At 38.9% G+C, this 23464-nt stretch overlaps 3 protein-coding genes across 5 annotated transcripts; 1 reads left to right on the forward strand and 2 right to left on the reverse strand.

Moving 5' to 3' along the window:
- Positions 1-71: 71 nt before the first annotated feature.
- Positions 72-9717, reverse strand: ahi1 (Abelson helper integration site 1). Of its 2 annotated transcripts, XM_085392142.1 has the most exons (27): positions 9585-9717; positions 9188-9266; positions 8305-8423; positions 7455-8035; positions 7277-7365; positions 6990-7176; positions 6572-6764; positions 6393-6488; positions 6114-6299; positions 5864-6016; positions 5601-5733; positions 5283-5406; positions 4791-5020; positions 4098-4207; positions 3893-4011; positions 3633-3763; positions 3389-3529; positions 3098-3291; positions 2967-3012; positions 2829-2881; positions 2237-2354; positions 1875-1933; positions 1692-1757; positions 1445-1607; positions 1292-1362; positions 636-724; positions 72-522 (listed from the first exon to the last, which is right to left on the reverse strand). In XM_085392142.1, exons 2-27 carry the CDS (start codon positions 9195-9197, stop codon positions 339-341), a joined length of 3645 nt encoding a protein of 1214 aa, XP_085248268.1. In that variant the 5' UTR covers positions 9198-9266; positions 9585-9717; the 3' UTR covers positions 72-338. The 2 variants fall into 2 exon arrangements, 1 of the variants encoding a protein (XP_085248268.1); XR_014908874.1 differs by lacking the exons at positions 72-522; positions 636-724 and having other exon boundaries at positions 1445-1582.
- Positions 9718-10404: 687 nt separating this feature from the next.
- On the forward strand, positions 10405-15923 carry LOC146646688 (uncharacterized). Of its 2 annotated transcripts, none has more exons than XM_085392227.1 (13): positions 10405-10610; positions 10823-10942; positions 11583-11702; positions 11858-11977; positions 12255-12374; positions 14108-14316; positions 14402-14447; positions 14528-14661; positions 14873-15004; positions 15111-15225; positions 15321-15455; positions 15540-15665; positions 15770-15923. In XM_085392227.1, the coding sequence occupies exons 1-13, from the start codon at positions 10421-10423 to the stop codon at positions 15913-15915; spliced, it is 1713 nt and encodes a 570-aa protein (XP_085248353.1). In that variant the 5' UTR covers positions 10405-10420; the 3' UTR covers positions 15916-15923. The 2 variants fall into 2 exon arrangements, with proteins under 2 accessions (XP_085248353.1, XP_085248354.1); XM_085392228.1 differs by having other exon boundaries at positions 10588-10708.
- Positions 15924-16848: 925 nt separating this feature from the next.
- Positions 16849-22113, reverse strand: LOC146646689 (uncharacterized). Its single transcript, XM_085392226.1, has 14 exons — positions 21951-22113; positions 21221-21316; positions 21040-21111; positions 20758-20921; positions 20551-20650; positions 19878-20005; positions 19642-19775; positions 19321-19559; positions 19058-19235; positions 18814-18982; positions 18613-18717; positions 17777-17827; positions 17399-17627; positions 16849-16985 (listed from the first exon to the last, which is right to left on the reverse strand). The coding sequence occupies exons 1-14, from the start codon at positions 22075-22077 to the stop codon at positions 16975-16977; spliced, it is 1803 nt and encodes a 600-aa protein (XP_085248352.1). The 5' UTR covers positions 22078-22113; the 3' UTR covers positions 16849-16974.
- Positions 22114-23464: the final 1351 nt, after the last annotated feature.

The following is a 23464-nucleotide window of genomic DNA, read 5'->3' on the forward strand; positions in this document are numbered from 1 at the left end:
TATATATACACATACATATATATATATATATATATATATACATACACACACATATATGTATATGTATATTACATACGTTTACACAGTATTATCTGTTTTCTTACATGGATAAGTTATTCAAAATATTCAATGTACAAAAAATATGTTTATCAGCATTATACAATTACAATATTTTTATAAACATATTTAACAAATTTAATCTGTATTAGGTGCAATATAAACTGTGACTTTTCAAAACTAAAAAAATATTTACAAACAAAAAAAAGTGAAAAATAGATCACAGCTGAAATAAAAATCAGAATAAAGCAGACATACGGTTGCTGTTTGTTTCCATGAGTTTATGGATCAGGCTCAAAGGCACTGTTTGTATTGTCTGTTGGCCTCTTTGGCAGAGGTCGCCCTGCTGATCTGCCTATCCTCCTGGTGCTACTGGTCGACGCTGATGCGTCTGCATCTGAAAACGTGGCTTGAGAGGAAGCTGCAGGGACTCGTGGCTTTTTCACCTTCTTTTTTCTTCTACTTCTATGTGGGAAACGTATTTCACAATCAGCACTTAATATCTCTCCACCACAATACAGCTTCATCAGCCTGTGTAGTTAGGAGTAGTTCAGAGTGAAGCAAAGAGAGCCACTTACCTAGTAACTGCCATCTCAGGTTCCGTGTCGGAAAGCGTCGGCTCGGAAAGAAACCTAAGTTCTCCAGAAGAACTAATGGCAGCAGACACCTTGGAGATACGAGTATAAAGAAAAAAGTGATGGCCCATGGGAACAGGAAAATCACGCATATATAAAACCAGACCACATTTGTGAATTTATGAAATGAAAAGCAATCAAAGTGACACTTGCCCACTGTAGGCTTTAAAATGACTCACGGTTTGTCATAGTTTCGCCAAAATAGCTGCTTACAGCAGAACATGGAAGTTGTAGCTACAGCTAGATTTGCATCAGAAGACTGAAAAATACAGAAACTGATATTTTGTTCCAAATCTCTTATTTTCATGCACAAAAGGTGGAATGACAAAGACCACTGCTGTTCAAAATATTGTTGTAGCTGTAGTATGTAAAAGGAGAACCAGGAACCACAGAGCAATATATTGATATTTTTCAGTCTTCTCTTCTTTTTTGTAACTGACATGAAATCAAGCTGACAATTTTTTTGACAAAAGGCCTACAGTGGGTATAAAAAGATTAATTAATGAGATGTGAACTCCACCCCCACTTCACCTTTTAGCCAAAATACATTAATGAACACGTCCCAGTCAGACGCCACTCTGATTTTTTTGTTCTCTTACCCTAGTAGGTGTTGACCTCTCATCAGGCTCTTTAGACAAAGGCATGTGAGTCCCCTCTTCATTGTAATCCCCTACAACAATAACATGTTTTTATCATTTTTATAAACAATTTTTTAAAAGCATATCTACCACAAGAAAAGATAATCCACCTACTCTGATCTGCTACGTAAGAAGCAAGAAAATATCCCTGCTGCCCATTTTCAAGGCGTCCAAACCACCAGTTCTCGTTGTCTTTGTACAGTACTTGGATGACATCACCACGGCGAATGGTCAATTCATCAGAGCGATTTGCTTTGTAATCATAAAGAGAAACAACCTATGAATGGAACAGAAAGGTAGGACAGTTGAATAAGTGTGAAATAAGGCTGCGGCTGAGCTTTAAATTACATTGGATACTTACTACTTGCTGAACAGGTGCAGAATCAGTTTCCACGTGGATCCCTGAAGAGACGTGGTCAAGAAGAGTCTGACAAGGAAAAAAGGAAATAATTTCATTCTTATAGCAACAAGCAGGCAGACACCACTGCAGTCCTTGCCTATCTCAGCAGCATTAAGATTAATTGGAAACATTACAAAATCTTACCGTCTGTAGTCTAAAAGACGAAGCACCTTTTAGAAAATGACCAACAGGATTGAACCCACCTAAAAGTATAAGAAAAAACATCAAGAATTGAAACTGCAGTAATATTTTATGTATTACCACGGTAAATATTGTACATTACTGCAGTAACTGCAATTTGCAGTAGTCACTTCAAGAGATGGGTAACAATTGCCAGCAGTCCATCTGTGTTTCTGTTCATAGCATACATGCTGCACAGTGCTGAAAAGACTTGGCCCAAGTTGTACGTAGCACAGTTATAATCTTCATAATCATTTGAATTCAGTTACACAGCTCCACTGGTTAAATACAAATAACTGTGTGATTAACTGAAAAAAGCCACTTACGGGGCTGAGTGCTCAGAGAAGCCTGTGGGATAAGCTGCTCTGCCAGAGCACCAGTGAGCTTCAGTCTGGAGTGTGGTGACAGGAGAGATGGAGGTGGGAGTGAGGCATTTAATCCTGTCTGTAAATAAAAGAAATAAATAAATACATAACAGCATTAAGGTGCAATAAATCAATTAATGCAATTTTCTGTTTTGTATTATAATAAAAGTAAAATTCACATTTGTGTATTTCATGTAAACCCTCTAATACAATTCTCACTGTCAGGAACACAGATTTAAAATCAAGGTTAAATAGAAATCCATACATTTCTTTGAAATATGAAAACATAAATTAACACAGAGCGGGATTGGCATATTACACAAAGGGGAAAAATGGCTGAGTTTACAATTAAAGTATATAAACCCGGTTCTATGCTGTTTCCCTTGTCAACACATTGAGGGCAACTGAGCAATAAAGCGATTGGAGGCAGATTACAGAAAACAAAATCAATATTGACAGAAAAGACTCATAAAGCTTGTTCACCATCTGTGACCTCAGCAATGCTTCAGTATATAAAGGTGTGTATTTTGATATAGTACTGATAAAAACTCACTGTGCCGACATCTGATGTGAAGCTCCGGCCTGTGTGAGTACTGCTTAATTTATCTGCAAACCAGAAAAATAGGTTAAAATACCAAATCTAATATAGCTAATTATATAAAGTCCTTCTCATCTAAACTGCTTAGAGTACCTTGCTCATAAATGAATCCAGTAGCAGAAGATCTTTGACGTGGTTCCTGAAAAAAATATGTAAAAGAATTTCAGTTAATTTAACTGCACACTTATTTCACTCTACATTTAAAAATTAACATGAGCATTTACCAGAACTGAGTCCAGTTGTTCCTTCACACACTGCATTTTCAGTGCAAGTCTTGTTGCTTGGGCAAACTGATCCATGGCTGCAGAAATAGATGTGTCCTGCAAAGCTAGAGGGTCAGGTGTGTTTAAAACAGTTTTGATATCTTCAGAAGCTGATCTGCTTGCTGCTTTCATACTGTGCACCTCCATCTGGGAAACTAGAAAAAATAAGAGAAAAATAAGGCAGATATGAAGCCGTGCAAGTCTGTACAATACTACTGACTAACTTCTTCTTTTGTCAAACAAAACACAAACCTTTGCGGTCATACAGGTACACGTGGACGGGCTGGCTCTGACCGAAGGCACAGAAAGCTACCATGTTCTCGTAGGGGTGAAATGACACGCCGTGGAGAGCCGTGGGGTAACAAAGCTCTGAATATACTGCAACTTGATCACCTGGGAAAAGAAACGGCTGGAGCAACTATGCAGAATACTGTCAAAAACATTAAGAACCGACTAGTGTCTTTGTTACGGGAAAAAATAAAAATTTCATGCTCACCTGTATCAGTATTCCAGACATACGCCATCCCATCCTCACTGCCAGAAAAGATGAAGTTCCCACATGGTGTAAAAGTACTGTAAATCCTCTCTCTGTAGTTAATGGCTCCAGTGTATTTCTTTACAGCCAGACTTAAAGAGGGAAAGCCAAACACATATTCAAACACACATACAATAATATAATAATCACTCCTCATTTATATGCAGAGTATAATACAATACTTTAATATTTGTCTTTGCTTTATTATAATTTCGTCTTACATTCTCAAATCCATCATCCTCAGCACACTGTCTTTGGCATGTATGAGCAGGCACCGCCCATTCGGATGGAGCTGCAGCATGTTGATGGGGATACCACTGAGATCACTCTCATCAATTTTCTGCCAAAAGAAAACATGGGATTTTAAAATGACCATAAACTAACATTAGCTAAATAAAGTGCAGTGAATAGTATCAATTCTTGTACCCTCTCTATACACCAGTGGCGACATGGCTGCTGCTGTTGCCTGCTGTCATTTACTGAGGTTTTCCACACAATGATGAGGCCCATGTTGTCTCCAGAAAACATTCGTCGACCTATTTACAATGAAAACAACATCAGATATGGCATAAGATATACAAGAGAACAAGCCTCACATTCATTATAAAAGACCAAACACAACACCCCTTCACAGAAAGGCACACATGTTCCTCATAGACACAAAACCAGAATTAGTTGGCTGGCTTTGAGTTTTTCTTTGCTTTAAAAAGAGCAGCTTTCCTTCTCTCTGAACTGGGCCTTGAAGTAAATGACAGTGACCGTAAACAGTCTAAGACAAATTTAAATCTCAGTTACTCTCTCTAATAATGGAAAAAAATAGTCCAAGGCAAGTCAAAGCAAATCAGTCAGTCTGGCATAAAGGTTATACTGGCAGGAATGTTTGGGGAAAAATTGGAGCCAGTGGATTTATAAAAACAGAGCTATACATAAAGTTCACATTAACCACCATTTTATTTACAGCTATTAATAACAAGATTCATTAAAACATATACAAGAGACATCATTCTTTAAGAGACTACATTTACTCTTATCTTGTTCCAAGTTTTCCTAACTCACAGTAGCTGACAACACAAACACACACACATCGGGGACATGTTTCCATAACAGGGCTTACAGTACCTTCGGAGTCAAAGCAAACTGTGTTAATGAAACTGCCGTGACCCTCAAACTCCTGCAGCAGCTGGCCATTCACATCACCGACATCAACTCTCCACACTCGTATCAGGCAGTCGTAGCCCCCAGTTACCACCAGGTTCTGGGCTGTAGGATGGTACCGAGCACTGTACACAAACGATGGATGAGGGAGCACCTTCTGGGCTGTTACTTGAAGCCTCTCTACATTCCACTCCCTGAGGGAAACAATGTAAAAATACAAAAACTATTTTATATAAAGAAAATGCGTTTGCTAGTTTTTAAATCAGAACATCACCAGTATTGTTGAGGCCGTTTCTCAAAAAAGCAATATATTACACACACTACAACTTAGGTAACTTTATTTAGAGCTAAAATATAATAGATTATACAAAAACTGAGTCACTACAAGAAACAGTGAAACCTCATTCACTTCTAATCACTTTTATTTAATCTTACATTGTACAATGACAAAGTTACCTGACAGTTCCATCAGAGGAGGCAGACAAAAGGCTGCAGTCATCTCTGGACCAGCAGAGATCATACACTATTTTGAGGTGACCATTGAAGGCAGCCAAAACCTTGCCAGAGGGAATCTCATACACTGAAATAAAAACAGCATTTTATTTTATTTATTTATTTTTTACCTGATTTTTTAAAAATATATATGCACAGACAAGGAAGAATCCAGATGTCATCAAAGAGGTGTTCGTGGCATACAAACAGCAAAGAAATTACCTGGTTGGAGTCAACAAAGCATTAGAAGGGGGACTTTTACACCGATGAGATGTGACCTACCTACAACAGGGAACGCATCTTTGTCAGCACAAGCAGCAGCCAGTATGGTTCCAGCGTGAGAAAAGAGTACTGTGAAACAGCCCATCTGACCACCACGAAATGCCAGCATTGGCTTGTTAGGAATTCGACAGATCTGCAACAGTAAAACTCTCTTTAGTTCTTTGACTGCCACTCTTTGCTACTTACCCATGTTCAGGCTAAAAATATGAACATGTATATTTGTATGTAATATTGATAGGAGCAGTTTAAACCCTTCTACAAACCTGACCAGGCAGCCTGCTCCATCTCAAGGTTAGAGGTTTGCTGTCTAGAGGTTGTGTCAGACTTCTCTTGGTGATCTCATTCTGCAGTTCACTATAGGAGGTGCTGCCTCTCTCCTCCTGCAGTGCCATCATAGACCGAATACTAGGGTCCACCTGAAGAACATAACCAGCTCAGCTACAACATACTCCATCCATGTACATATGAAGATTTATTAACCTTCCAACAACTAGACAGTAGCAGCTAACTTACATGCTCAGGGAGTTTAATGCCTTTTACTGTAACATAGAGGGTAGATGCATATTTGGTTCTTGGGTACTTTCTCCACCATTCAACCACCTCAACTGTTTTAGGTTGGCTCTTTGCCCGATGTGGAGGGCAAAAGAGCTGGAGACGAAGTTTACTGTCAATATTCAAGACACCATTTGTGCCAACAAGCTGAAAAATGGAGGGGCATACATATTAACAGGGGAGATTAAAATACAACCAGACTGATCTTTTCTTTCTAAATGATCAGATTAAACACATTACCTTCAGAAATGCCCAGGCAATCTTTCGGAAACCTCGATCATGCTTGTCAACATCAATGTTGGCTCTTGCTTCTTCCATAGTCACAAAATCAAGGATCTTTGCAAAACATTTCAATAAAGGAAATTACTGTCACAAATGTTAAAATATGGTTTATTAACTGTTATTGAAATAACTCTTACTTCAAAGAACAGTATGACTTTGGGGCCTTCGTCATGTTGTTGAACAAAGTAGCCAAAACGTTCATTGAAGATGATCTGCTCCTGCCACTCAGGGACGACTGATTTGTTCTTCTTGAAGTCATAAGGCTGGGTCATGATGGGGAGAACATGGTCAACGTTTTCCTGCTCATAAAATGAGGATACGGGGCGATGACTACAAAAAAGAAAAACAAATTTGAACTGAAGGCAAAATGTGTTATAATTCAAAGGTTTTGGCACAGTTAAGTGGCTTATAAATACAAATATCTATAGATCGTGCCTAAATTTAACTGAAAAACAAGTAACCATGGTCCAATTATTTTAAGGTAAAAATTTCTAAATAAAAAATGTGCCCAGAAATTGAAACACACCACTAAACTTAATAGCAGAAATGTCTCACCAGTCTTCTTTCTTCATATATTGCCCTGTGGCTTCATCAACAACGTGGATCTTCACCATGGGGTGTGAAATCATCAAGTCGGTCTTGAGGCGGTCTGTTCTGTGAATGTACACTCCAAGAACAAGGTTGTCATCAAAAACTGGTTTCTGAGGTGCTTCTGACTCCGCTTCACTCTGGTCTTTGACAACTACAAGGGGAGAAAACAAAATATGAAATGCATCACCATCAACACCTTTCTTCACCTTTAACTGGAACTTGGTGAATCCTGAGAATTATCGTGCAATCACCATGTTTTTTCTTCCTCTTTTTCTTCTTTCCCTTGGATTCTGTTTCATTTTCCACATCAGCATCCAGGTCTGTATCTTCATCTTGATCCCTGGAGGCAAAAAAAGAAGTAGAAAGAAATCAAACACTGTTGCTTTATCACTAAATATAACTCCATAGTACACTAATAGTTATACACACCCTGCATCTGAATCTGTGACTACAGATTTCATCTTTTTCTTTTTCTTCTTCCCCACATCATTACTAAGCGTAACACTTTGTGAGACAGCACTCTCATCTTCTCCTTTGACCCTTGTCCTCCTTGAAGTCCTCTGGTCCTCCTTTACTATCTTTTGCTGGTATTCATGCAATAGGTTATCTTCTGTGTCCTCCTCCTGGCTTGCTTCTTTAACCTCTGTATCACCTTTGCTTTTTCCCTTTTTATTTTTCTGCTTTGGGGCCTTTCCACCTACAGAATCATTTGGATCCAATGGAATTTCAGACTTTGATGCATTTGCATCCTCTTGGATGTGACTTCCGATGTCCTCGGGCATAGGAGGAGAGGGAAGGTCCCTCTTACTTTTTCTTTTAGATTTTGATGTTTTAATCCCCTCTTGGTTTCTATTGTTGTTAAAATTAACCTTCTCTGAAATTTCTCTCTCCCTTCTTTTATTCTTTGTGTAGCGAGGGCTGCCCTCTTCTGGGTCATATGTGTTCTGGAGGATGGTCTCATTGTCTTCTGTGTCCTTCTCAAGGTTGAGATTTTTTTTTAGATTCTGAAGCTAAAGAGGAAAAGGTAAAGAGGTGTCAGTACTTACAGTCTTTTTATTTTGTTATTTATTAAAACTTCCGCAATTAAAATATGTCCGACATGTTGTCTGTTTTGGAAGAAGGGCATCATGACAGCCTTGTTTACATAAAATGCAGAATCCACAAGGATTCGGAACTATTCAGAAATAGTTTTAAGACATGTCCTGCAAGTTCTATATGTTTTTGCCAACATATAGAGCATCTGATGTAAAATTATCAATAGAACACAAGAATGACATACCACAATAGTCTCCGGAGTTTCAGTGCTTTTCTTTTTCAACTTTTTCTTCTCAGATTCTGTGTACTTCTTGAAGACTTCATTAAATCTTTCCCGGGTTTTTGCCCGGTCTTCACTCTCACCTATAAAAGGGAACATTTTAAATAGATTACGTGACAATGCAGATTAGACTTTATAACATAAATAAGATTAACTACACGTTGTTGATAACACTTCTGTAGATTGATCAAATCTTTTTGCAAAACTTGTAACTGCATTTTTACGCTACTGCATCACACCAAGTAAGAGAAGTAAGAGTAGCAATGCAACAGACAGGGGGCAAGTGAGGTGAAGAAGAGAGTGCAGGCATGGTGGAGTGGGTGGAGATAAATATGAGAGGAAAGAAGGACACCAACAACATTTTGCAACATTTTAGTGAGACCTAATATGATGTATGGTTTGGAGATGGTGGCACCAAGAAAAAGACAGGAATCTGGGCTGGAGCTGGTGATGGAGTTGAAAATGTTAACAATGTTAAGGGAGTGACCAGAATGGACAGGATTAAAAATGAGTACATCATAGGGACAGCTCAAGTTTAAGAGTTTGGAAACGCTACCGAAGTTAACGAAACAAGACCGAGGGGGTTTGGGCATGTCCAGAGGAGGGGACAGCGGATAGATTGGAAATATGTTAAACATAAAGCTACCAAACAGGAGGAAAAGAGAAAGACTACAGAAAAGATCCGGGAATGTAGTGAAGGAGGAAATGCAGAGGGATAAGGAGAGATGCAGGCAGATGATGTACTGTGGCGACCCCAAATGGGAGCAGCCGATACAAAACGACATTGCTACTTTAATTTAAAGAACCTTCCACCATTGGAGTGAGGAGGGAACAGCAGGAAACGTACCTGCTGGCATTCTCAGACAGCGTGATGTTTCTCTTTCCGAGCGCAAAATGAGAATAATCCAGGACTTAAGACTCTCATTCTAAAAGAAATGCATGACAACGACGTTAAAGTTGCACAACAAAACCTCTACTGGGTTAGCTAGGTTTTGCTAGCCAAGCGTTTAATTATATAGTTTAGCACTCTAGTAAAATAAACCCGTATTAAGTCTCCCATGGTGTTTTTATTTGCTGAAGTCAGAGTATAGGAAAAAGTACAGTTTGTGTGAACCACTAACCTTAGCCACTTTAGCAGCTAGCTTGCTAAATGCTTCTGATAGCTCACTGACTTTACAGGGTTACTACATTTGGTAAGATAATATTTAGGAGCTTCAACGAACAGTCTGAGTATTAAAACAAACCTCGCCCCACAGAAGCAGTCCGTAAAAGTATGTATAAGAAGCAGAAGAGTTGGCCGAGGGTCAGCGCATGTATCTACTCTGCAGTGATTGTCCTGTCCTCCATCTTTAACAACAACGCTTCGACGGTTTCCAAGTCAACAAATCTGAAAAAGAGAGGCGGAGCCGGTCAAACGTAATCTGACGTACATACAAAAACAATAACCAATCAAGCTGAAGACAGAATTTCATAACAGAAATACATTTTCATGTTTTTTCTGTTATGATTAACTTCATTTTCTTCTTATTTTATGTCTACCTCTAAAAGCCTGATGTTTATCTGTCCATAATGTTAAAAATAGAAAAATAAGTTATTGCATTAATACAATTGCCACAAAAGAAGTATCCTATTAATTTATTCAAGTAATGTAATATTTTTACCCGTGTTGCACTTTTTTTGTAAGCTGATATATACTTTACGCAGTTCACATGGAATATCATACAATTCTACATCACAGTCACAAAGGCTTGCACACAAAGACAGAATACAATAAATTTGTAGCCTAGAACAAAAGAAACGCAAACGAAAATACGACCAACTTAATATGAAGGCTGCACAATTCCACAAACTTGCACAGCCACGAAACGCCTAAAATATTTAGATATTAATATTTATTAAGTGTCACAATAAGTTTTACTTTTAAAGTTGTGTCGAGATGCAAAAAAAAAAAAAAGCTAGAAGAGCAAGATACTTTCCATAGTCTAAATTTACCTTGCAGTCACGTGACACAGCAGTAGGCGTGTCTACGTGCAGGTTGTGTAAAATAGACAGGTGTGGGGACCTTGTGCAAGATGCAGTCATGGCTTCAGGGTTTTGTAACACCTGCTCGCAGTTGTTGAAGGAATTTGCGGATCACTTGAGGAGCGCTTGGAGAGAGCTGGAGATCAAGATAAAGGAAGCTTTCAGAGAGATTGGACGGTGCAATTGCTTTAGGATTTCATCCGAGAGAAGGACGGCTTTTGATTTGCCTTCCTTACGCCTCAACTGTGGTAGGAAAATTGCAGCCATGCGTATTTTTTTATGGAAATCGCAGTGGAAGAACAAAAACCGAGGCAGTGTGTTATTTGGAAAATTGAAAAGCATCAAAGTAAACGTTTAGACAGCAACTTCTTTAAACTTTCATACTGCATGTGCTATTACTCTTCAAAGTTGTACACAAGTTTATATGATCAATTCAATTAATCTCTTTCCCCCCTCCCAGACAACGAAACTCAACTTCTCAGCCAGGAAAGTCTGCAAACACTGAACAAACTTGCAACCTCAGAAAACACTGATCTACAAATGACTTCAGCCATGTATTATCTACACCTCAGTCATCATCGTGAGTATAAAGATTTCACGTTTTTGTTTCATCTGACAGTATTCCTGATAGCATTGGCTTGCAGATGATCAGCTGTTGTTTGCACTTCAGGTTTCTTCATAGGCCTCTATCAGTTACTGCAGAGATATTTTCTCTAACGGGTGTGACCAGCATGCAAATTTCCAACTGTATTTTTTCCCCAAGGTTGGCAGATAAAACGCCCACTTATGGACCCATGTGTTACAAAGAAGGAAGAATAAGAGGATTTTACTGTGGAATTCACAGTATGCTTTATTATAATCTGCCAACCAAGAGCCCTATCGTGCATATTAGGCTGAGGCTTCTTCTTTCAATACAGCATAGACAGTGTTCTGTAGTATGTAAATGGGTGACCAGGTGTTTTGTGTATAGGTGGCAGTTGACAGATTGCTGTGTTTAGATGCTTGAGATTATAGCACAACTCATGAGGGATATATCTTTTGAATTCATAATCAGCTACAAGTATGTAATTCAAATTTGTAACATTTAGCTTCTCCCAGTAAGACTGACTGACATACAACTACTATAAACTGGTCTCAACTCGAACATTGTTCATTCTGACAGCAAAAAATATGACTTAAGTTTCAAAATGTGTTATTTTTCCCTTGTTTGTGTGTTACAGTGAACTGTCCATTACCAGATGCCTTCATGGAGCCCATCGTGGCTCTACTTTTATCATCTGATCTCGATGTTCAAAAGACTGTCTCTCTCGCCCTTGTAAATCTGTTACTAAAGAATAATGGTAAGAGATAATAATAGTAAGATATTTACATTATTATAATTTTTTTTTAATTAATCCAGAATTTTAGTGATTTTGATAGTATGATTCTAAAAACTCGTGTTCTTTTGGATCAAATGGCTTATTTATCATTTGCCATTCATAAAATTTGATTTCAGTGTGTAAAGAATTGGTGATAGAAATGGGGATGCTGGTGCCCATAATTGAGTTGTTCCGGTCAGGTGATCCCACTGCTCAGTGTCACTCCTGTGCCTGTGTTGCCATGTTGGCCTCCTCAGGTTTGTACAGACCTTAATTTTTAAAGTATTTTTCGACACGGTTTAGAAAGTACAAACACTTAATTTTAAAAACTTATTATGTATTGCAAAATAAATAGCAGGACTTTCAGGATGGCAAGAGAACTGAAGCCTTATGAGAAAAGTAGTTATTTTGTTCCATATGCTTCTTGAAATGACCTCTCCTCTGTCTTGCTGAAATTCTGCTAATTTGTTTTGGGCCACTAGCACTCCAAAATTGTCCCTGCATGCATGGTTGCTATTTCATCTTTCTTTCCAGAGTCAAATCGAGATTCTTTGATGGTTGATGGAATCATACCACTCTTGGCTTTAGCAAAATCTTTTGATCCAAAGGTCCAACGGAATGCAACTTGGGCTCTATTACACCTCACGCAGTCAGGTGGGACCATTTCATTTGAATGTCACTGTGCACTTACAGTTGTGTTTAGAAGTTTAGATACACTCATCATTGGCATCAATGCCATTGTAATTTAGGGATTACTTTGAACTGTTCTTTTTCTAGGAATGATTGTGCAGTATACATGTTTATTGAGTTTAAAAAAAACAAAACAAGGAGTCTGTGCACAGTTTTGAATTTATTTGGGGTTTTGTCTAATCGACCCAGGGTCAAAAGTATAGATACAGGCTCAGATATACACACATCCTTACATTAGTGGAGGTACTAATGTTTTGTTAGATGCCCTTTAGTAAGTTGCACCTCAACCAGATATTTTTAGTAACCATCAACAAGCTTCTGCAATAATTCTGGATGGATATTTTACCAATTCTGCCAAGAGAGGTAGTTGAGTTTTTATTTGTTTGATTTCTTGTGGGGTTTGTTTGTTTGTTTGTTTGTTTTTGTTTTTAAATAGGGTTGAGGTTTGGGAAACCCACTCCAGAACCTTAATCTTAGCCTCCTTCATCCTTTCCAAAAACCAGTTTTGATGTGTGTCTTTGAGATCATTGTCCCTTTGGAAGACCCAACTGACTCCAAGTTTCAATCATCTAGTTGTTAATTTTAGGTGAATTTGAAGGTAGTCCTCCCTTCTTTATTATTCCACCCACTTTGTGCCATGTACCAGTACCACTGGAAGCAAAACAGCCCCAGAGTATGGTGATACCACCACCACCATGCTTGACAGTTGAGTTGATAGCCTCACCTTTATTGCTCTAAGCACACCTCTTGTCTTTGTGGTATTCTCTTTCTTGGTCAGCACCCCCTCAGCCCAACTGATGTAAAACTTGCTTCACATGAGCAGTGATGCTGACGTTCCTGCGGTTTTCAGGCAGGCTTGAGCCTTGGTGGTTCCTGGGTTGCTGAACCAATTTCTTCTCATCTGAGGGTGATAGTTTAGGTCTTTTTGTTTTCCAGAGATGGGCAAAGTGGTGACAAATCCTAATAACTTGTACTTATGTACAGTTGTTTGAAGTAATGCTCTATAAACCCGCAGTTGACTCCAAGAGACCTTCCTAACTTGTGCAACAGTTCTCATTGTTTGTTCTTCACTGAGTTCCCAGGAGTTTCCATTGTTCTGAGTATTGGTCAGTCCAACATATGCTCTCAAACAAATGCTCCTTATGCAGGCAAAAAGAAACTGAGTTGTAGTCAATCATGATCACTAACAAGGAGTTAATTTGCCATGGCCTTAGGCCTAGAAGCTTGTTGATGGCTACTAAAACCATCTGGTCGATGTGTAACTTAGTAAGGGAGGATGTTTACCCATTACCAGGAAAGCAGCAGGACCAGACCTAAGCATTTCACTGCATATCGTACTGTGTATGACTGTGTACGTGACAAATAAAATTTGAATTTGATTTATTGGGGGTGTAATTATATATTTGAGACTTTATCTATACACTTTTTTTTTTCTTGGTGTGGATTAGAGAACTGCACCCAATTTGTGTGTTTTTTATTTATTTATTTATTTTTTTATATAAATCATTAAAGACGTATGCTGTACAGTCTTTCCACCCTGGAAAAGAACAGTTTAAAGAATTAAAAAGCCAAAATTCCCGTGACATCCATGCCGATGACGAGTGTATGTAAATTTTTAAGCACAACTGTATTTTCCAGAAACTTCTCAATTTCTTCCAGTGTTACATTTCCTTTTATTTTATGTTTTTACTCTTCAGATTGGTCAACAAGGCTGTTATGCCAAGCAGGAGCGATTCCTGTTTTGCTTCTTCTCCTACAGTCCTCAGATTCAGAGGTTCAGTTTTATAGCTGCACTGCTCTTTGCAACATTTCTGCTATCCACGAGCATCACCCAAGATTGCTCAGAATTGGGGGTCACTATTTATCAAGGTCTCTTTTGACTCTTATGTCTTCACCTGTGAAAAAGGTAACTCTGAACATGAGTTATTTTAACTTAGTTTAAAGAAAATATATTTTTAAAGAGGGGGAAAAAAAACCAACTTCCTTTTCAGAATTCAGCCCAAGCGTGCCGGTGCCTGCAGACTCTTTCAAAGAATGGTAATAAAAATGGTATAAAAAGTAAATTCAAAAAAGGTATCATACCTCTGGCAGATGGTGTTTATTACTTTTATGTGTAGTTCTCATTCAGGACCAGCTGATGGAGCTTGACTGCGTGTTGCCTCTGAAGGCGCTGTTAAAAACCTCTACTTCAGTGTGGATTGAATCGGCACTAACGCTACTGTCTACACTGTCGGCACACCCGTCAAACACCGTATGTTAGCCTAAATAAATAATTAACAATAAAGCTGGGAGCAGTCCTGGTTTTATTATACAACTGCTTAGTGGTTGAGTATGGTTTTATTTTTGCATTGTGCCAATATTTATTGAAATTTTACTTTAGTGGCATTCAGTGTCACCTAAAGTAATTGCACAGTTTTTATTTAAATTCTAATATTGACAGTAGTTTTGTAATTTGATTCCAGGACATCCTGGTAAGTGAAGGACTATTGGAGGAAATTGGTCAGGTGCTTCATCATCCCAGATCAAACTCTGTTATAGTCACATACAGCTGCAAGATAATCACCAATCTGTGCACTTCCCACGTTGGTGAGCAGGTACTTGCAGACTACAATTCTTTTTTTCTTTTTGTTTTCCTACCTCTGCTTTATTGATTTGTCCAAGACTGATAAAGTTATCCTAAATCCAACCATTGTAATCTAGGCTGTGATGGAAAGTCTGTGCTTACCAGGACTCCTCTGTGCGCTTGTGTCTAACACCCTGTCAGATGAGACATTGCTTCATGTGACATCATGCTTGCATCACCTGATGGCCTGTGGTGAGAGATCTTGACTTGAAATAATGACTTATTTATTTTGAATGTTTGCGGTGGAAAACTTTTTAATAATCTATTACAATTACTCACTGTTTCAGATGTACTCCGGACAAAATTGTCAGCAACCATAACATCAGAAAAAGTTTCAGGCTTAGTGAAGCTGTCAGAGCAAATCAGAAATTCCCAGCTGGCGTACAACTCTGCAGCTATCATAAGCGAATTAGAAATGACTGGTAATGCAATGTGGCAAGAGAAAAGAATACCTTCCTTTTGTGTTTTTACGCTGGATGTATTAAATGTTTCTGTTTTCATTACAGAAGAGATGATCCGTTTGTTGAAGCCACATTACACTTCCATATCCAAGTACCTGTTGGGATTCCTCAAAAAGAAAGATGTTAAATTCCAGCAGCTTAGCGTAGTTACCATATTTAACCTCAAGAAAGGTTTGCATTAATTGCACATTTATTTAAGAACTGAAAATACTGCATAAAATTTAAACAGTCTGTCATTGTAAGAGTTCAGAGTTTCTTCCTGTCTTCCTCTGCAGATGGAGACTTTTCATCTCTGTTGACTAACAGTGAGCTAAAGGTTCAGCTATTGAAGGTGCATGCACAGACAGAGGAAACTAGACAGCTGCTTCAAATGATTCAGCCCCTTTCTCCATCTCCTGTCAACTCTGGACTTTCTCAGTGAAGTTACAAAGAGACGCGCACAGACTTTGCATGAACATAACCACGTTGCATGTAAAAGCTACATTTTTATATAATGTGTTGTTTTTTTGTTTTGTTTTTTTGTTTTTTAGCCTGGGGTTTTAAAATGCTTGGTAGTTTTTATTTTTACAGTTTATTTATGTTTTCAACTGGAAAAACAAGGCGAAGACGTGGCATAGTATTAACTTTAATCAAATATGGCATATAATAGGCTAACGTGATAGTCATAAGCAGTACTTGAACTATAAGATCAAATATTGTGGCTCAGATACATCTGGTTTTGTTTTATGCTTTTATATTAATAAACTCTTAAACTCTATGCATCAGACATTGCTTGTAAAGTGATTATGCAATATCAAACAAAGCAGTCAGTGCAAAAAAAAAAAAAAAAAAAAACACTGTGCATTGTATCCTCTAAATTGGCACAAATACACACACACACACAACAAAAATGAAGCACAGTCTTTGGAAACTATATTCCATAGCAGCTTTGAATTACATGATTGCTATACTTTACAAAATCCAAGGTTAAGGTACAGTGGGAATGCAGGAAGTCATCTTTTGCTAAGACATTAAACTCTTGTATTCTCTGAGCAAACTGCCACTTTTGCTATTCTAACTCCACAGTGACAAAACCGAGGAAGAAAAAGTGCAAGGGTGGCAAGAAATATCAGGAATAAGCAAAAAGCATACGGCATATTGTGACTGTTTAGAGTTCCTATTCCTAATATTTCAACAGAGGCAACACTCTCCTTAACTGATACACTACGTTTGCCAGCACAGTCTACATCTACTGCTTTTTGGATAGTTATTAGATCAGAAAACTGCTGTACTGAAAAAGCTCATATGCGATTCGCTTTATGCTTGTGCCACTGGTTACACACAGAAAAGTGACCAAATGCTGACATCCTCATCGGGAGGCAAGGTTATAATTTTACATGCTCTTTCAAAGTGCCGAAGGGGAGCAAAATAGCTGTGCAGCAGTAATTCTTGTGTATTCACCGGTCTCCAACAAAGGCTTTGAAAGTCATCCTGCAGGCATTCAGATGACCTCTAAAAAAAGCAAAGGAAGACGACGAATGATAGATATTAAATCAAAAACAGCAAATATAACATTTTGAAAGCAGCATTATGAGCATAGAACTGTTCACCATCAACCTGAATACGTTTTTTTCAAAGCTTGCATAACTTTCCCCCATTTATAACTGAGTTTTTATGAGTTGGTTGCTGCGGGCCTGCCTGCACAAATCACTGTGGATCATCAATCACGAGTGAGTGAGCCTGCCTGTGTGGGTAGTACAGCCAATTGGGAATTAATATGGCAAATTCTAACATGTAAATGAGTAACTGGTAACTTAAGGTGGGTGATTCTACAAACACACTCGCTGATTATTAGACTGATGGTTGGTTTCGCTTTCCCACCCTGAGGACAAGTGTTTTTAAATACTATGCTGGTTGTTTCTCACCTGCACGTTGGTGGGTCTGGATTTCCTCCAGGCCAGTGAGAGTTCTAAGAGACCTGCGTTCTTTGAAGGCCACAACAGGTAGCATATCCTCCTGACTGTTCAGGCCCAGCTGTGTGGTTTTATTTCCCACTGGCACCTTGGCTGTATCTTCTATCGTTCCATTGTGCACAGGCTGCGTGTTTTCCTTTGGTTGGGCATCATTTGACATAATCCTCACTGGAACAGATTTCTGTGATAAAAGACATTAATCATTTTAGTCAAGGACAAGTTGTGTGGCTTTTAAAAGTTAAACAGATTGTTTAATAGCTGATGCAGAATGTGCGTCATGACAGACCTGAGGCAGTAGACTTTTTAAAAAAACGAAACATTTAATCTCACCGTATCTGGAGAATCAGTCCTTCTGGTTCTCCGCATGATCTCCTCAAGTCGCTGCAAAAGAAAACAACATTCACTAAAATACTTTCACTCAGAGAATACATTCAGTGTCTTTCATAAAACAGATTTTTCGGCACATCTTGTTTCCATAATAAATTTAAAAATGCTTACAAGTTAAAGGTAAAATAGTAAAACATCCACTTTTAAAAATACTGTTTGTAATATATTTTTTTGACAACCGTGGCAATGGCTAAAAGCTAAAATGAGGCAACTTTTATTGCAGAGTCTCCTGATGTTCCAAGGAACAAGGGTACCGATTTTCAGCCTCGTCCCTTGTGTACAGAAATGTCTTCGGGCTCTGTAAAACTCTGAAAGATATTAGTGATCACAGTGGATGAAATCTCCAAATTATTTAGAATTAAAAAGGTTCTTCTTAAATGGCTGAAATATTCTGTCCATGCAGTCTTACACAGAGTGATGAACCCCTGTGCAGCTTTATTTCTCAAAGTTTCTTGCTCTTTTTATACTCATTGATTTTTCTTCTTAACTTTATAAGTTGTCAGATTTTGGTATTTCGTTTTTTTGGGGGGGGGGGTTAGTATTATACAACAGTGCCATTTTCAACATGTTGCAGGAATCAAGTTCAAACAATGAATGGAAACAATAAAATCTCAGTTTTTTAAGTCTTTTAAATATTTTCAGTTGCACAGTGTCCATTTTTATCATTGTAACTTCTTTTGCTAAGTGGGGTGTATTATTATTTTTTGATTAATTCAGTTAATGTGTGGCCCGAGCTGTATACAGAAATGACGGCCGTACTTTAAAATCCTAGTTGTCACCTTTTTCCTTGCTTGGCGCTCTGCCTCCTCTTTCTGTGCGAGCATTTCCCGCTCTTGTTTCAACTGCTCTGCTCGTGCTTGCTCTTTGGCTAGTTCCTCCTCTCTCTGCACAGACGGGTAAAAAACATTAAGTAAGAACGTGAATAGAAAACCTATCTACGAATATAATGCATGATAACAACAAACTTTTCTGTTTCCCACCTGTTTCTGCAAGAGGGCAGCTTCCCTCATAGCCTGAGCTCTCTCTTCCTCAGCTCGTCTCTGCTCTTCTTGCTCCCTTCTCCTCTTCTCCTCTATGAGACGCTGAGCCTCAGCCTGCTGTCGTGCCCGCTCCTCTGCCCTCCTGCGCTCAAGTTCTTCATGGCTCTGCCTGGATGTTATTTCTAATGTTCTTAAAAGCTTGCTAATGAATATTGTTACCATATACTTGGATGTGCTTTTTTACCTTTCAGCCTCCTCCCTCTGTAAGCGCTCCTGCTCCTCTTTCTCCCGCTGTAGTCGGGCCTCTCGCCTCTTTTCAGCCAGGAGACGTGAGGCTTCCTCTGGGTCAGTAGTTCCAGCTGAGGGGCGGGACATGACTTCAGGAGTCTGTGGAGCTGGACAAGGAGGCATTTTGGAGAGACCTAAAGAGAAATAATTTACACTTCACTATAAATATCCCAGAAACACATTGACACACTTTGTGCTAGATACATTTTTCTAGCTTACCTCCATCTCCTGCTGTTCTCTTTGATGTCACTTTGTCTTTGTCAGGCAAGTTTGAACTTGGAGTCTCCTGTGGATTTTTACCCCTCAGTTTCTCTTGCTGAGATTCAACTGATTTCCTGACAGGCCTGGAGTTAGCAGGAGAGAGGGCAGAGTTGCAAGCAGCAGCATCTTCCTCAGGGAGTGATGGGAGCTCAGGCTGGAGCAGGGTTGGCTGTTTGATGACTGATCTTTGTGAGGTCCTTTAAGAAAAATTAAAAGGGAGCATTTTGTTCACATTACTGCCGCTCTGTCTCTGATGCACAGTTGTGGCACTTTACCTACCGTTCTGATGATGGAGAGGATGTTCTGCTCGGCATCAGAGCTGATTTTACGCAGACGCTGATGGTATTTGATTGAACGTTAGAGAGAGTACTTGAGGTCCTCTTAACAATGTTTTGCTGCTTTGCTGCTTTTATCTAGATCAAAAGAAAATGTTATTTCCAATTCAAAACTGACTGAAAAAAGAGACAGCTGGCTGATCGTAAAGATTTCTAATGAAAAGAAACAGCTAGCTGTACCTGTGCCACACTGATGCTTCTGTGCTGGCTGTTGCGAGAACCAGAGGAAGCAGATGGCCTGTTGTGGACTGAACCAGAGTGATGCCGGGGTTTGTGAGTGGTGGTGGTATTCATGGAGTGGAATGAAACTGCACGGCGACAAACATGGACAACTGAGCCAGTGTTTTGCGCCATAATTATGGCAAATTGGAGAGCAATGCAGAAACGGTGGGAACAGTGAAAAGGGTGGAAATATGAAGTAGTGTATCAGCAGAGAGAAAAACAGCAGCGTTAGAGACCAGAGGGCCCTGAGATATTAGTTGTTGTAGCAACAGAAGTTCCTTAATGTTAAATTAAAATAAGTACATTCTTCTGTTATGGGGGAGAGTACCTTGTTCTCCTGACTGACAACCAGCACTCTTGCTCCTGGCCAGATAAGAGCATGTGGGGGTAAGGAGACGACTGACCAGGTTCTTCTCCCATGTGGTCAGTGGCAAGCGATGTGGAACTAGTGTATTAATCAGTGTAAAGTTTTAAATGCAGCAAAAACAGAAGATAGGGTTTGCCAAGAATTGTTGTGTTAAGATATCGTACAGAGACAACAGATACTGCAAGCAGGTTGTTATGAGTTTAGTAAGATTATGTTAGAAAAAAAGAAAGGAGAGAGAAATGAAAGCACATTCGCCTAGCTTACCATTTTTAGTGAGTTTCCTTCCTCTTGCATTTTGACTGAGGCTCTGCTGGGCCTTTTGGCTCTTCTTGAGTGTCCTACGCACTGCAGATTCATATCGTTCCTTAATTCAGAAACACCTTTGAGTTAATTTTACTGAATTTAGCCTGAACAGTGAACTCATCAGCATTGCTGGAAATAAAATACTCGATATCCACCATCAAAACTCACTCTCTCCTCTTTGAGCCTCTGCTTCCGCTTCTCTTCCACAGCAGCACGCCTCCTCTCCTCTTTGAGCCTCTGCTCCAGGAGTTTCTTCTTGCGCTCCTGCAGTTGTTGTTCATAGTAAAGCCTAGCCCGCTGCTCCCGCTCTAACCTGCTCAGTTCCCGAGAGGCTAAGAATGAACAAAGCAGTACAACATGGATTTTTGTTTATGTAAATATTATTAGAAATTGAGGTAAGTGTACTTGCAAGGACATGTGAATATTACCATCATGTAGGGGCCCACATACCAAGTAGCTTCTGGTGCTCTTCTCTTCTTTCTCGTGCGGCTTTCAGCCTCTCGTCAACATTTTGTCCATTACCTGCCAGGATGCAAGGATACGATATAATAGCAATTTTACTTACAGAAGTAAAAAAACATGGCCTGACATCCTAAAAATATGACAGCGGGGTGAGTGTGCTCTCAAAAACCTGCAGCAGCCCGAGGAGTAACTGTGTTGCAGATGTTGACAGAACAGGTTGCTTTCTTCACTGTCGCTGAAATCGGTTTGTGATAAGAGCCATTTTCTGTTAGAGAGAGGAAAAAAAACTTATTCTGTAGAATATTCCTTCATCAAGGCTTTATTTTTTGTAATAAAACTCATACTCATTACACAGATACTTGGAATTGTCTCCGTCTGTAAACAGACACAAGTTTATAAAACTAAATTGTTTGAGGTGGCCCTTGGACACAAACTCAAATCAAATCAGCTTTTAAGAAGCTGTCCCAAACAGTGGTGGTTCAGGACTGTTTGGCCCCAGGGTCAGCTCCACATGAAAGAGCCTTTATAAATTGCCTACATATAAAAGGCTAGCACCTGATCAGTCCTCATGAGTGCAGCTGAATCAAACACTGTAAAAGGTTAAGATAGAGTGGCACACGTAAGACTGAAGAGTAATTAGTTTAAACAAGGTGTTTCTTTAGGGCTGTACCGTGTACTGGTGTTGTTAGTTTATTTTGTAATATGTACAAACAGATGCCTTGTTATTTAGTTCACGGTAGTCATGTGCAAAGATTTCTTAAGAGAGATGCATAATCTATACGATCAACTAATAATCGATATGGTGCAATGATCCTATGGTTCTAATCTACAATCTCTGATTCAATGAAAAGGCAGGTTTGATAAGATAATCATAGAAAGCGCAGAAAAAGGCTACCAACCTTCTGTTTTTTCATATCTGTTTCTCTTCCTTTGGCATTCGATGGTACGTGTAGAAAGAGGTCCCTGCGATGGAGGGATGACACACTGTTTCTTCTGCACAGCCATGCTATGTACTGAACCTGGCATACCAATGCTCTCCCTTAAAAACCCCCTTCCTTTCTCTCCTCCTCCTCCTCTTTTGAATTTCTATTTCAAGATGCCTCTGGGTCCTCGGTTAAGTGTGCTGTGCATGGAACTGCCTCCTGCATCAGCTGCTTGTCCATCTGTGCCTCACAAATAAACAGGGAGAGAAGCAAGAATACAAAGCCTTTAGTTATACCCGTGTCCAATGGATTGGAAAATATTAAGGCAGGGTTGTTCACATTGAAAATTTCCTCCAGTCTCGTTCAGGATTACGAAAGTCTGAAGAGATTCTGAGCCTCTGTGAGTCTCATCTATAAAAAGGCTACTCGCCCTTTAAAGATCTCACCCTTGTGAGCTGCTCTGCTTTACTTTCACATAATATAGCTGTGTCACTTTAATTCCCCCACCTCACTGCCTGTTTGCTGGATGGAAGCAGGCAAAGGGATGCAGCATTTCCTGGAGGCCGTAAAAAATTGAAGCAAACCTCAGAGCTTGCCATCATGCATAATTACCATTGCATCACGGCTGCAATATCCAATGACATATATTGCCTGGACATTAACAGGCAATATAGTGATGCAGTTAGTGTTCATAACAGATGAGACGAAAATTGCCTTTTTCCCTATGATTCATCCTTGGCGAATGAAATAGTCTGGCCACTAGATGGCGGGCTTTCTTTAAAGAAACAGATTCAGCTATAGCCACCCAGATTTGACACGTGACATTTTTACATGTGACATTTTTACTTAATGGTTTGTTGTTGTTAATTTATGTGCTTTACCACTTGGATTTGTAAACAGTGCATTATAACTTAGCTGACCAGCAGTCCCTGTGCTACACTTATTTTTAACCTTAACCTGTCACCTCAATTTTTCTTACAAGTTTAAAAGATAGCAATGCCATTCAATAAATTTTCAATCTACTTAGAAATCGACTGAAAACAGAAAGTGTGTATATCTCACATGGATATTTAATTTAAGGCTACAACATGATTTAAATGCAAAGTTTGATACCAGAGTGTTGTTTTCTAATATTCTTTGTAAAACTGTTATTTATGACAAAGCTAATCACAAATGTATGAAAGCTTAGTGGCATAAAAATTGCTTACACATTTTTATGCATTTAATCTTTGATTATTTTGCAAAGTTTATATGCTGATATGTAACTTTTTTAAAGTATTATTACAAAACAAATGAGTACAATCAAATGAATGCATTCATTTTACATTACAGCCTTGTGTTCAATAATCAATATTAGCTGAGAACAGGTTGTTTAACCTGCTCATTTCTTCCTTCCTAGTTGCCATCATAACATAAAACACCATTAAAGATGGAAATCATCTGCCAGCTTAAGCAAGAGATAATTCTCCATCCATGGTTAGCTACAAAAA

This window comes from Rhamphochromis longiceps, linkage group LG19 (assembly GCF_057381845.1).
Source record: "Rhamphochromis longiceps isolate RC_006_pf linkage group LG19, R_longiceps_female_GT1.1, whole genome shotgun sequence".
Taxonomy (NCBI): Eukaryota; Metazoa; Chordata; class Actinopteri; order Cichliformes; family Cichlidae; genus Rhamphochromis; species Rhamphochromis longiceps.

Excerpts from the sequence above, each read along its gene's own strand:
- ahi1 (XM_085392142.1), bottom strand. Across the intron at positions 6,765-6,989 it reads TATATGAAGAAAGAAGACTG|TCATCGCCCCGTATCCTCAT; the intron begins GTGAGACATTTC and ends TCTTTTTTGTAG. Across the intron at positions 5,734-5,863 it reads GGAGCAGGCTGCCTGGTCAG|ATCTGTCGAATTCCTAACAA; the intron begins GTTTGTAGAAGG and ends TTACTGTTGCAG.
- LOC146646688 (XM_085392227.1), top strand. The coding sequence starts at position 10,421 with ATGGCTTCAGGGTTTTGTAACACCTGCTCGCAGTTGTTGAAGGAATTT. Across the intron at positions 14,448-14,527 it reads GCAGACTCTTTCAAAGAATG|TTCTCATTCAGGACCAGCTG; the intron begins GTAATAAAAATG and ends TTTTATGTGTAG. Across the intron at positions 15,666-15,769 it reads CATATTTAACCTCAAGAAAG|ATGGAGACTTTTCATCTCTG; the intron begins GTTTGCATTAAT and ends CTTCCTCTGCAG.
- LOC146646689 (XM_085392226.1), bottom strand. The coding sequence starts at position 22,077 with ATGCCAGGTTCAGTACATAGCATGGCTGTGCAGAAGAAACAGTGTGTC. Across the intron at positions 20,922-21,039 it reads AGAGCACCAGAAGCTACTTG|CCTCTCGGGAACTGAGCAGG; the intron begins GTATGTGGGCCC and ends GTTCATTCTTAG. Across the intron at positions 18,718-18,813 it reads CTGCCCTCTTGCAGAAACAG|AGAGAGGAGGAACTAGCCAA; the intron begins GTGGGAAACAGA and ends CCGTCTGTGCAG.